Here is a 13,570-nt window from a genome sequence, read left to right as displayed (position 1 = left end):
GCCCTCGGAACAGAGTGGACTTTGGAGAGGACGCATGAAGCCCCGGACGCAGAGGTCGCACATCCTAGGCCAGCAGGGGGGCTCTGCAGGGGCCATGGGGGCTCAGTCACTGATACCCATACCGGGGAGTCGGGTCGGTAACTGATGGATAAGCTGGGTTCCATATAAACCTGTAGACAAAGCACAGTTGCCCAGTAGATGATAAAGCTATGAACAATGTAAAAGTAACAGCAGGATCGACAGGGTAGGAGGTGGGAGAAGTGGAAAGAGGCTGATTTCCCTGTGTTTCAGAAGAGGAGCCAGTAAGGAGGGCTTGATAAATCAAGATTTGAAGTGTTTTTCTTTTTGTTTTTTTAATTAAAAGTAGTTAAATGAAACGTCCAGAATAGGCCTCTATAAAGTCAGTAGATTGGTGGTTGCCAGGGAGGTTTGAGGAAGGGTGAAATGAGGAGTGGCCGAAGGGGGTACAGCGTTTCTTTTGGGGGAGATACTAATCACAGCTCTGAGTATCCTGAAAGTCATTGAATTGTATGCTTTAAATGGGCAAATTGTATGGTATGAATTACATCACCAAAAAGCTGTTATTTTTAAAAGTGGTTAGAATACATTTGGAAAATTCATTCCCGACTGAGGGTGGTTATCTAGTGAGAAAACTGACGCTCCAGGGTGACCAGGTGGTACAGTCCCTTCTGGGGGCACCAGCCCCAAGGCATTGTGCTCAGAGCCGGTGCAGCCCTGCCTGGGGTCGCCCTTCACACTGATGCCGTGTGGATGGGGCAGAAAATTCTGTGTTTGATACCAGTGGGTAGGTGTTTTTCCTTTGGGAACTGTTCTTTTACAGGTCATGAGACTTACATGACCCTTCATGTTCCCATGTTTGCCTTAGTTACCAGGAAGGTCAAACAGAAAAGGAGTCACACAGTAATTATGATGGTCTAGGTTTTCATGGCCCTGCTGCTGGTTCTGAATGATTCCCGATCGTCCGTCTGTTTCAACAATCTCATGGTGTATGTACGTTTTTTTATTATAAGCTGTCTTGAGGCTTATTTTGGAAGTAGGGAGTATGTATTATAAATAATAACTTAAAAATATTCCCATCTGTTTTTTAAGAAGGCTGAGTATTTATTTTTTCCATTTGTAGCTGTTGAAAAATGCTTGTTTCCCCTTTTTTGATTTTCATCAAATCTTTTTAAAATAACAGCTTTATTGACATATACAGCACTCCCCCCTTATCCACAGGGGATGCCTTCCAAGACCCCCCAGTGGATGCCTGAAACCGTGCATGCATAGTACTAAACCCTATGTGTAGTCTGTTTTTTCCTGTACATACATATCTATGATAAAGTTTAACTTATTAATTAAGCACAATAAGAAATTAACAGTAATACCTAATAATAAAACAGAACAATTATGGCAATATACCTTCTTGTGCAAATTTAATGCCTTTTTCATCTTAACTAAGCACTTTCATACACTGTGTCTACAACTTTTGCAATTTGATATGTGACAGCAAAACTAGCATGAATTTCTGTTTCCTTCTTCACAAGTTTATGGATGGACGATTCATTCTTACCATAGATCTTAGCAATCTCAGCACCCAGTTTTCCTTCCTTAAGTTGAGAACTTTTGCCTTTTCACTTAAAGGAAGCACTTCACCGCTTCTCTTTAGTATATCTGAATTGTCAGCCTCACTACTTTTGTAAAATTAAGTAAAAGAAGGATCACTTGGACACAAGCACTGGGGCCTGATACCCGAGATGGCTGCTGAGTGACTGACGGGCAGGATCTGCTGGACAGAGGGACGCTTCACATCCCAGACGGAGTGAGACGGCCCGAGAGTTCGTCACATTACTCAGAACAGCGCACAATTTTAAACGTATAAATTATTTATTTCTGCAATTTTCCATTTAGTATTTTCAGAGTGAGGTTGAACGTGGGTAACTGAAACTGTGGAAAGTGAAACCTCGGATGGGGGCTGTGGGGGATGTCTGTAATTCACATGCCATATGATTCACCCATTTAAAGTGTATACTTCAGGGCTTCCCTGGTGGTGCAGTGGGTGAGAGTCCGCCTGCTGATGCAGGGGACACGGGTTCGTGCCCCGGTCTGGGAAGATCCCACATGCCGCGGAGCGGCTGGGCCCGTGAGCCATGGCCACTGAGCCTGCGCGTCCGGAGCCTGTGCTCCGCAATGGGAGAGGCCACAACAGTGAGAGGCCCGCACACCACTAACTAACTAACTAACTAACTAACTAACTAACTAACTAACTGAATTAATATTATAATAAATAAATAAATAAATAAAGGGATTAATATTATAATAAATAAATAAAGTGTATACTTCAGTAGTTTTTAGTATATTCACAGAATTGTGCAACCGTTACCACAATCACTTTAGAACATTTTCATCCCCCCACAAAGAAACTCCATACCCATTATCAGTCACTCCCCATTTCTTCTCAATCCACTCAGCTATAGGCAACCACTAATCTGCTTTCTGTCTCTGCAATAGGTTTATCTAATCTGGCCATGTTATATAAATGGAATCATATAATATGTGGCCTTTGATCTCTGGCTTCTTTCACTTAGCATAATGTTTTTTGAAAGTTCATCCATGTTGTAGCTGTAGGTGTCAGTACTTCATTCCTTTTTATTGCCATGTAGTATTTCGCTGCATGCCTGTAATTTTTTTGCTCTCTGTTCATAATTTGGGTTGTTTCCACTCTGACTGTTATGAATAATGCTGTCATGAGCACTCATGTACATGTTTTCAAATGGAGATGTTTTCGTTTCTCTTGGGTGTCTACCTAGGAGGAGAATTGCTGGGTCACACGGTAACTCATGTTTAACCTTTTGAGGAACCTCCAGACTGTTTTCCAGCGCAGCCGAACCAGTTTGCATTTCCACCAGCAGTGAATGAGGGGACCAGTTTCTCCATGTCCTTGCCAGCACTTGCTGTTATCTGTCTTTTTGCCTGTAGTTGTCATAGTGGGTGTAAGGTTTTCAAACCTTAACCTAAGATACAGGTAGAATTCACACTGACTGAAAACATTGCTGAAGGCACAGTAGACCCATTTCAGAGATGTGAGAATATATCAGATTTTCAGGTCAAGCCAGGAAGCTACTTGGTTTTATGATCTCTTGTTTTTCTCTTGATTTGCAGGTGGTGGTTACCAATACAATTCCACATGAAATCCAGAAGCTCCAGTGCCCCAAAATTAAAACTGTGGATATAAGCATGATCCTTTCAGAAGCCATCCGTCGGATTCACAATGGGGAGTCCATGTCCTACCTTTTCAGAAACATAGGTTTAGATGACTGAACAGCTTTCCTCTCTTAAAACTCTCGAGGGCCAAACTGGAATAGTAAGAATAAGCACTGTGAGGCGCATGCCTGACTGATGTATTTCACAGGGACTGTCTGTGTCTTGTTCCTTCCTTTTGTTAATTCCTATGAAGAGAGACCAACTTTTTAAGTCCATTTGGGTGTTTGTGAGTTTATGGGGGCAATTTTTTTTTTTTGCGGTAGGCGGGCCTCTCACTGCTGTGGCCTCTCCCGTTGCGGAGCACAGGCTCCGGACGCGCAGGCTCAGCGGCTATGGCCCACGGGCCCAGCCACTCTGCGACATGTGGGATCTTCCTGGACCGGGGCACAAACCCGTGTCCCCTGCATCAGCAGGCGGACTCTCAACCACTGCGCCACCAGGGAAGCCCTATGGGGGCAATTTTTATAAAAGAAAAACTATATTCTCCTCTTGAATAAAATAAGACCTGGTTGTGTTCAGTTTACCTGTTGAAAAAATAACTTGGAAAAAAGATTTTAAGCTCACAAACAACCTTTTCCCAAAGTTGCTGGAGCCCAGGTGCTTTAAAAAGTTAATAAAATAAAATGATATACTGTATGATACTGCAGGTGAAAAGCCAAAAAGATTATTCTGTTAAGTCCAGTAAATTACATTTTTAGAAATGCTGTTATAGACATGCATATGGAATATGTGACCGTTATTTATTTTCTGCAACAAAAGAAGGAATAAAAACTGTATTTGTGTGTTTTTTTTTTAACTTTATGTTTTGGCAATTGTTTTATAACTAAAATAAAATGAGAGCTGAATATACATGCTGTGGATGTTGAAATGTTCATCAGCTTGTTGAGATTTCTGCAGCTTTGGGGTGATACAGTAGCCTCTTCGGGATGTAATGTTCCCTGTTCTGTTTGTCCAGGACCCTGCACGTTCTCGACGCGTAGTCACTTGACTGCAGCAGGAGAGGAATTGGAACACCAGCTGTGAGCCACTGGGGCAGGTCAGGAGTTGGCGTGAGCTGCCATCTGCATCTTGGTGTGGCTCCTTGGCGTGGCATCTTTGTTCTGCTCCTTGTTTAAACAAAATGCAACACTGCATGCTCTGGAAAATGAGATGCTGGCGGGGAGGGAGTTACAGAGGGCAAGCAATGTGAGCCTTGTGAGTGTCAAGCATCTAGTATTGTCTGTCAGAGTTCAGAACTCAGAACTCTACCTTAGAGTTTATCAGGCTGGGAGACACTGGGGTCCCATGATTTATGCCACTAAGGTCATGTAATGGCAGTCCCCTCCAATTCATGCAGGAAAGAATGAAGACTTTTCTTACAAAGAAAAAGATTACTTTTTCTTCCAAAAAAACTTAAACCTTTGCTTTCTGAGTGCATGCTCAGAAAAGACCTGAGAAAGCCTTTAAGCTTGCACCTCTGGCTGCCCTTGAGGTTCTGTGTAAGCAAGAAGTGAGGGCCAAGCAGGGTTGTAAATTTTCTGGCTAAGTGTTGAAGGCATGCCCCAGGACACACAGCCCATCTACAGACTGGGAGAGTTGTTCTCTCTCTTTCTCTCTCTCTCTCTCTCTCTTTTTTTTTTTTTTTTCGGTTTCAGGGTTTTACGGAAGTGTGTGATGACTCACTAGCTGACTGTCCAGAGATTTCAGTTGCCACAAACAACAAAGAATACAGACTTTACAAAATCAGTTTTGAAAAGCCACTATGCAAACAAAGCCTATGGAGGGAGGAGAATCTGATTTCCAGACTTTCACATTATAATATTTAAAATACCAGTTTTCAACAACAAGAAAAAATTCCGAGGCATGTAAAGAAACAAGAAGGTTGGGCCCATACACGGGGTCTTCCTTGAGGAAGCCCAGACTTTAGATCTACTAGACAAAGACTTTAAGTCAACTATTTTAAACATGCTCAAGAGCTAAAGGAAATCATGGGAATTATGTCTCACCAAATGGAGAATATCAATAAGGAGAGAGAAATAATAAAAATGAACCAGACAGAGAGGATTTGAGGAAGATGGTGGAGTAGGAAGCACCAGGAATCTGTCTTGCCACCTAGACAGTTGCAGTGGCAAATACATCTGATGATTTTGGAATTCTGGAGTCTATTGAAGGTTTGCAATTTGCAGGGGAAGTGTTGGACAGTAGATTATAGCTAATTTTGGTCAAAACCAGCTCTTAGTACAGTCGGAGATACCCGGCCCCCACTCCGAGCCCTGTGGCAGGCAGCTCTGCACACGTTCCTGGAGTAGTCTGCACCAGCTTGTGGGAGCCAGGATAGGCAAAAAGGCCCCCTCCTCCAGATAGCAGGGATGTGTGCTCTGATAGCTGATACTGGCTTCTGATCACAGAAGTGCAGAGGCTGGTAGCCATTGTTACTTCACCTCCCCCATTGTTGCAAGCTCCTCCTCCTCCAGTTGAAGAAGGAATAGTGCCTAACTCATGCTATGAGGCCAGCATTACCCTACTACAAAAACCAAAGACATTACAAGAAAGGTAAAGCAAAGTCCAATATCTCAAGAACATAGGTGCAGAGATCCTCAACAAAATATTAGCAGAACAATTCCAACAGTGTATAAAAAGAATTATGTGTAACCAAGTGGGATTATCCCACATATGCAAGGCTGTCTCAACATTTGAAAATCAACTCGTGTAATCCATCACATCAACAGACTAAAAAAAGAAAAATTACATGATTGTATCAATTGATGCAGAAAAATCATCTGACAAAATCCAACATCCATTCACGATAAAAACTGAGTGACATAGGAGTAGAGAGGGAATTTCCTCATCTTGTTAGAGAATATCTTCAAACAACCTACAGTGAACGTCGTACTTAGTGATGAGAAACGAGCAGCTTTCCCACTAAGATCAGAAATAAGGCAAGGATGTCTCCTCTCATCACTTTTTCAACATTGTACTGGAAAGCCAAGCTAATGCAATAAGACAAGGATTTAAAAGGTACACAAATTGGGAAGGAAGAAATAAAACTGCTTTGTTCTCAGATAATATCATCAGTGTAGAAAATCTGAAAGAGTAACAATGCCTCCACCCCAACTCGGAACTAATAAGTGATTATAGTTAGATTGCAGGATACAAAGTCAATTGGTTTTCTATATACCAGCAATGAACAAGTGGAATTTGAAAATAAAAATACAATAGCATATACATTAGCACCACAAATACGACATACTTAGGTATAAATCTAACAAAACATGTATAAGATCTATATAAGGAAAACTGCAAAACTGTGATGAAAAATCAACTAAATAAATGGAGAGATAGTCCATGTTCATGGAGAGGAAGACAAATTGTCAAGATGTCAGTTTTTTCGAACTTGATCTAAAGATTCAGTGCAATCCCAGGGACTTCCCTGGTGATGCAGTGGTTAAGAATCCAACTGCCAGTACAGGGGACACGGGTTCAAGCCCTGGTCTAGGAAGATCCCACATACCACAGAGCAACTAAGCCCATGCACCACACTTAGCCTGTGCTCTAGAGCCCATGAGCTACAACTACTGAAGCCCATGCACCTAGAGCCCATGCTCTGCAACAGAGAGAAGCCACCACAATGAGAAGCACACGCACTGCAATGAAGAGTAGCCCCCGCTCGCCACAACTAGAGAAAGCCCGTACGCAGCAACAAAGACCCAGTGCAGCCAAAAGTAAATAAACAAATAAATAAAAAGATTCAATGCAATCCCAGTCAAAATCCCACCAAGTTATTTTGTGGATTTTGACAAACTGATCCTAAAGTTTACATGGAGAGATAAAAGACTCAGGATCACCAATACAGTATTGAAGGAGAAGAGCAAGGTTGGAGTATTCACACTACCCCACTTAAAGACAACTCTAAAACTACCATAATCACAAATGTGGTATTGTTGAAAGAAAAGGCATATAGACCAATTGAACAGAGCACCCAGAAATAGACCCGCATATATATAGTCAACCAGTCTTTGACAAAGGAGCAAAGGCAACATAGTGGGCCAAAAATAATCTTTTCAACAAGTAGTACTTGAATAGCTGGATATTCATATGGAAAAAAAGAATGAATGTAGACTTAAGTGTAAAAGTCAAAAACAAAACTCCTAGGAGAAAACCTAGATGACCTTGGTATGGCAGTGACTTTTTAGATATGACACCAAAGGGATGGTCCATGAAAGAAATAATTGATAAACTGGAATTAGCTAAAATTAAAAACTTTTGCTCTGTGAAATGCACTGTTAAGAGAGTGAAGGACAAGCCACAGACAGAAAAATCTTTGGAAAACACTTATCTGATAAAAAGAACAGTTACATCTCAATAATCTCAATAATAAGAAAACAATAACCCAATTAAAAATTGGGCTGGGGCCTCCCTGGTGGCGCAGTGGTTGAGAGTCCGCCTGCCGATGCAGGGGATACGGGTTCGTGCCCCGGTCTGGGAGGATCCCATATGCCGCGGAGCGGCTGGGCCCGTGAGCCATGGCCTCTGGGCCTGCGCGTCTGGAGCCTGTGCTCCGCAACGGGAGAGGCCACAACAGTGAGAGGCCCGCATACCGCAAAAAGAAAAAAAAAAAAAAAAAAAAAAAATTGGGCTGAAGACCTTACAGACACCACCAAAGAAAATATACAGATGGCAAATAAGCATATGAAATGATGCTCTCTATCATATGTCTTCAAGGAACTAAAAATTAAAATAGTGAGATACACTACACACTTACTAGAATGACCAAAATGTGGAACACTGACAACACCAAATGCTGACAAGGATGTGGAGCAACAGGAACTCCGTCATTACTAGTGGGAATGCAAAATAACCACTTTGGCAGAAGACTAAACACTTTTACCATGTTATCCAGCAATCATGCTCCTTGGTATTTACCCAAAGGAGTCAAAAACATGTCCACATAAAAACCTGCACATGGAATTTTATAGCAGTTTTATTCATAATTGCCAGAACTTGGAAGCAATCAAAATGTCCTTCAGTAAGTGAGTGGATAAATAAACTGTGGTACTTCCAGACAGTGGAATATTATTCAAGCAGCAAAAAGAAATGAGTTATCCATGAAACGATGTGGAGGAAACTAAAGTGAATCTTATTAGACAATCTGAAAAAGCTATAATACTATATGACTCCAACTATATGACAGTCTTTATGGAGACTAAAAGATCAGTGGTTGCCAGGGGTTGGTGGGGGGATGGAGGGAGGACTAGAGAGCACAGAAGATTTTTGTGGCAGTGAAAAATACTCTATGATACTGTAATGATGGATATATGTCATTATACATATGTCTAAACCCATAGAATGTACAACACCAAGAGTAAACCCTAATGTAAACTGTGGACTTCGGGTGGTGGTGATGTGTCCATGTATGTTCACCAATTGTGACAAATGTACCACTCTGGTGGGGTTGCTGATAATGGAGAGATTGTGCATGTTGGGGGCTGGGGCCATGTGGGAAATCTCTGTACCTACTGCTCAGTATTGCTGTGAACTTAAAACCGCTCTAAAAAAATAAAGTCTTTAAAAAAAAAAAAAAAAACCCAGACTGGTTTGACAAAAAACTGGGTACCATAGCCTAGCCAAGCTGACTAGTAAAACTAACCATTGTATTAGGATATTGATTGTAATCCCCAGGGCAACCACTAAGAAAATAAGTAAAAAATACATAGTAAAAGAAAGGAGAAGGGGACCAAAATGGTAGACTAGAAAATATCTATGCAACACCAAAAAGGGAGTAGTGGAGGAATTGAGGACTAAAAAAGATACGACATATAGAAAACAAATAGCAAACTGGCAGAAGTGTTTCCTTATCAGTAATTACATTAATGTCAATGAATAGAGCTTTCCAATCAAAAGGCAGATATTGGCAGGATGGATTTTAAAAAAATGATCCAGGGGCTTCCCTGGTGGCGCAGTGGTTGAGAGTCCGCCTGCCGATGCAGGGGACATGGGTTCGTGCCCCGGTCCGGGAAGACCCCACATGCCGTGGAGCGGCTGGGCCCGTGAGCCATGGCCGCTGAGCCTGCACGTCCGGAGCCTGTGCTCCGCAATGGCAGAGGCCACAACAGTGAGAGGCCTGTGTACCACAAAAAAAAGAAAAAAAAAAAAAGATCCAACTGGGAGTTCTCTGGGGATCCAGTGGTTAGGACTCAGTGCTTTCACTGCTAGGGCCCAGGTTCAATCCCTGGTCAGGGGACTAAGATCCCACAAGCCATGCAGTGTGGCCAAACAAACAAAACTTACACAATGTTAAAAAAATTAAAAATTAAAAAAAATGATCCAACTATATGCTGTGTGCAAAAGAATTGTCTCCAGAGACACAAATAAGGTTGAAAGTGAAAAGATGGAAAGACATTTGATACAAAGAGTAACCAAAAGAGGGACTTCCCTGGTGGTCCAGTGGTAAAGAATCCGCCTTCCAATGCAGGGGATGCAGGTTCTGTCCCTGGTCAGGGAACTAAGATCCTGCATGCCACGGGGCAACTAAGTCTGCGTGCCACAACTACTGAGTCTGTGCACCTTAACTAGGGAAACTGCGTGCTCTGGAGCCCATGCGCCACAACTAGAGAGAAGCCCGCGCGCTGTACCGAAAGATCCCACGTGCCGCAACTAGGGCCCAACGCAGCCAAAAAAATAAGGAAAAATAAATATTAAAAAAAAAAGAGTAACCAAAAGAGAATTGGGGTGGCTATACAAATATCACAAAAAGTAGACTCTAACACAAAAATTCCTGCAAGAGACAGAGAAGGGCATTATATGATTATAAAAGGGTCAGTTCATTAAGACGATATAAAAATTATAAATATATATGCACCTAACGACAGAGCCCCCAATAAATGTGAAGGAAAAACTGACAGAATTGAAGGGACAATAGGCAATTCAATAATAATAGTTGGAGACTTAAGCGCCCGCTGAAGATAATGGATAGAACTAGATAAATGAACAATAGGGAAACAGAGGATTTGAACAACAGTATAAACCAATTCGACTTAATGGACATGTACAGAACAAAAGCAAAATACACCCAACAAGAGCAAAATACACATTCTTCTCAAGTGCACATAGAACATTCTCCAGGATAGACCACATGATAAACCACAAAATATTTCTCAATAAATTTAAAATGATTGAAATCATACAAAGTGTCTTCTCTGACCACAGTGTAATGAAATAGAAATCAGTAACAAAAAGAAATCAGGAAAATTCACAAATGCATGGAAATTAGAAAGCATTTTTTAAAAACCATTGAGATAAAAGAAGGAATCAGAAGGTGAATTAGAAAATACTTTGAGGGACTTCCCTGGTGGTCCAGTGATTAAGACTCTGTGCTCCCAATGCAGGGGGCCCGAGTTCCATCCCTGGTCAGGGAACTAGATCCTGCATGCTGCAACTAAGAGCCCGCATGCTGCCACTAAGACCCGGTGCAGCCAAATAAATATTTAAAAAAAAGAAAATGTATGTTTTTTTCCATTCCATTGGATTCGCCTTGGTTTGTAGCATGTAACATAAATAGTATGTTATATATATGTGTATACTAATTGAAATTTTTAACAGATTTATACTTTTTTTTTTTTTTTGCGGTACACGGGCCTCTCATTGTTGTGGCCTCTCCCGTTGCGGAGCACAGGCTCCGGACACGCAGGCTCAGCGGCCATGGCTCACGGGCCCAGCCGCTCCGCGGCACGTGGGATCCTCCTAGACCGGGGCACGAACCCGTGTCCCCTGCACTGGCAGGCGGACTCTCAACCACTGCGCCACCAGGGAAGCCCGATTTATACTTTTTTAAAAGTAAATTTATTTATATTTTCTTTTTGGCTGCGTTGGGTCTTCGTTGCTGCACACGGGCTTTTCTCTAGTTGCGGTGAGCAAGAGTTACTCTTCGTCGTGGTGCGTGCTTCTCATTGCAGTGGAGTCTCGTTGTGGAGCATGGGCTCTAGGTGCACAGGCTTCAGTAGTTGTGGCTAGCGGGCTGTAGAGCATGGGCTCAGTAGTTGTGGCACACGGGCTTAGTTGCTCTGCGGCCTGTGGGATCTTCCCGGACCAGGGAATGAACCTGTGTCCCCTGCATTGGCAGGAGGATTCTTAACCACTGTGCTGCCAGGGAAGTCTTGTACTTTTTTTATTGAAAGTTCCTGGTTCTGCTTGACCGAATAGTGCAATCATTTTTTTTTTAATATTGTAGCTGATTTCAGAGGGATGTTCACTAATAAATGTCTGATGTATATCAAGTATTGCCCCCCCAAAAAATATAACATCCAAAAGAATGAAATACTTGGAGTATTGCCATTTTAACAATATTAAATCTTCCAATCCATGAACACAGGGTGTGTTTCCATTTTATTTAGGTCTTTAATTTCTTTCAGCAATGTTTTGAAATTTTCATTTTGCGATATCTCATTGTTTTGATTTGCATTTCCCTAACAACTAGTGATGTTGAGCATCTCTTCATGTACCTGTTGGCCATTCATATATCATTTTTTGAAAAATGTCTATTCAGGCCTTTTGCCCATTTTTAAATCAGATTTTAAATTTTTATTTATTTATTTATTTTGCTATTGAATTGTATGAGTTCTTTTTTTTTTGATATTAACCCCTTATCAGATACAGGTTTGCAAATATTTTCTCCCATTCTGTAGGTTGTCTTTTCAGTTTGTTGATTTTTTCCTTTGATATGCAGAAATCTTTTAGTTTGATATAGTTCCACTTGTTTTTTTTATTTTATTGCTTGTGCTTTAGGTGTCATATCCAAAAAATCATTGCCAAGACCCATGTCAAGGAGCTTTTTTTACTATATTTACTTCTAGGAGTTTTTCATAGTTTCAGGTCTTACATTTAAGTCTTTAATTCATTTCAAGTTAATTTTTGTAAGTGGTGTAAGATAGGGGTCTAGTTTCATTCTTTTACATGTGAATTTCCAATTTTCCCAGCACCATTTATTAAAGAGACTGTCTTTTCTCATTGAGTATTCTTGGATCCCTTGTCAAATATTAGTTGACTGTACATGCTTGGGTTTGTTTCTGGTCTCTCAATTCTGTTCCATGGGTCTATTTGTCTGTTTTTATGCCAGAACCAGACTGTTTTGATTACTACAGTTTTATAATATAGCTTAAAATCAGGAAGTGTGATGCCTCCGGCTTTGTTCTTCTTTCTCAGGATTTGGCTATTTGGGGTCTTTTGTGTTTCCATGTAAATTTTAGGATTGTTTTTTTCTACTTCTCTAAAAAACAGCATTGGAGGGGCTTCCCTGGTGGCGCAGTGGTTGAGAGTCCGCCTGCCGGTGCAGGGGACACGGGTTCGTGCCGCAGACCGGGAGGATCCCACATGCTGCGGAGCGGCTGGGCCTGTGAGCCATGGCCGCTGAGCCTGCGCAACCGGAGCCTGTGCTCCGCAACGGGAGAGGCCACAACAGTGAGAGGCCCGCATACCGCAAAAAAAAAAAAAAAAAAAAAACAGCATTGGAATCTTGATAGGAATTGCATTGATTCTGTAGATGGCTTTTGGCAGTATTGACATTTTAACAATATTAATTCTTCCAATCTGTGAACACAAGATACCTTTCCATTTATTTGCATCTTCTTCAATTTCATCAATGTCTTATTGTTTTCAGAGTAGAGATCTTTCATCTCCTTGGTTAAGTTTATTCCCAAGTATTTTATTGGTTTTGATGCTATTGTAAATGAGATCATTTTCTTTATTTCCTTTTCAGGTAATTTGTTGTTAGTGTATAGTAATGCTACTGACTTTTGTATGTTAATTTTGTATTCTGCAACTTTACTGAATTTGTTGACTAGATTTAACAGGATTTTTTGTTTGTTTTTGTTTTGTTTTGGTAGAGTCTTTAGGATTTTTTATACATATAATGTCATCTTCAGATAGAGACAATTTTACTTCTTCCTTTCCACTTCTGAGGCCTGTTGTTTATATTTCTTGTCTGACTGCCCTGGCAAGGACTTCCAGTGCTGTGTTGGATAGGAGTGGGGAGAGGGAACACTCTTGTCTTGTTCCTGATCTTGGAGGAAAAGTTTTCAGCCTTTCACCACTGAGTATGATGTTAGCTGTGGGCTTTTCATACATGGCCTTTATTATGTTGAGGAACTTCCTTCTATACCTAATTTGTTAAGAGTTTTTATCATGAATGGATGTTGAATTTTGTCAAATGCTTATTCTGCCTCTATTGAGGGATCATATGATTTTTTTTCTTTCTTTCTATTAATATGATTTAATGTGATTGATTTCCATATGTTGAACTATCCTTGCATCCCAGTATAAATCTCACTTAATC

At 41.1% G+C, this 13,570-nt stretch overlaps 1 protein-coding gene and 1 long non-coding RNA gene across 4 annotated transcripts in view; both read left to right on the top strand.

Annotated features, from left to right (window-relative positions):
• The window catches only part of PRPSAP2 (phosphoribosyl pyrophosphate synthetase associated protein 2), a 51,176-nt gene extending 47,072 nt beyond the window's left edge, over positions 1 to 4,104 (top strand). For all 3 annotated transcript variants that reach the window (XM_081219674.1, XM_081219676.1, XM_081219675.1), the window contains one exon: positions 3,163 to 4,104. In XM_081219674.1, coding sequence (XP_081075800.1) covers positions 3,163 to 3,321 — 159 coding nt within the window. In that variant the 3' untranslated portion in view covers positions 3,322 to 4,104. The remainder of the gene's footprint in view (positions 1 to 3,162) is intronic.
• A 114-nt stretch (positions 4,105 to 4,218) lies between these two features.
• On the top strand, positions 4,219 to 7,981 carry LOC308607322. The gene is made up of 2 exons (XR_014013990.1): positions 4,219 to 4,300; positions 4,899 to 7,981. It is a non-coding gene; the product is annotated as an uncharacterized lncRNA (long non-coding RNA).
• Positions 7,982 to 13,570: the final 5,589 nt, after the last annotated feature.

This window comes from Mesoplodon bidens (genome assembly GCF_964165515.1).
Source record: "Mesoplodon bidens genome assembly, chromosome: 19".
Lineage (NCBI taxonomy): Eukaryota > Metazoa > Chordata > Mammalia > Artiodactyla > Ziphiidae > Mesoplodon > Mesoplodon bidens.
This window is presented reverse-complemented; position numbering and strand designations above follow the sequence as displayed.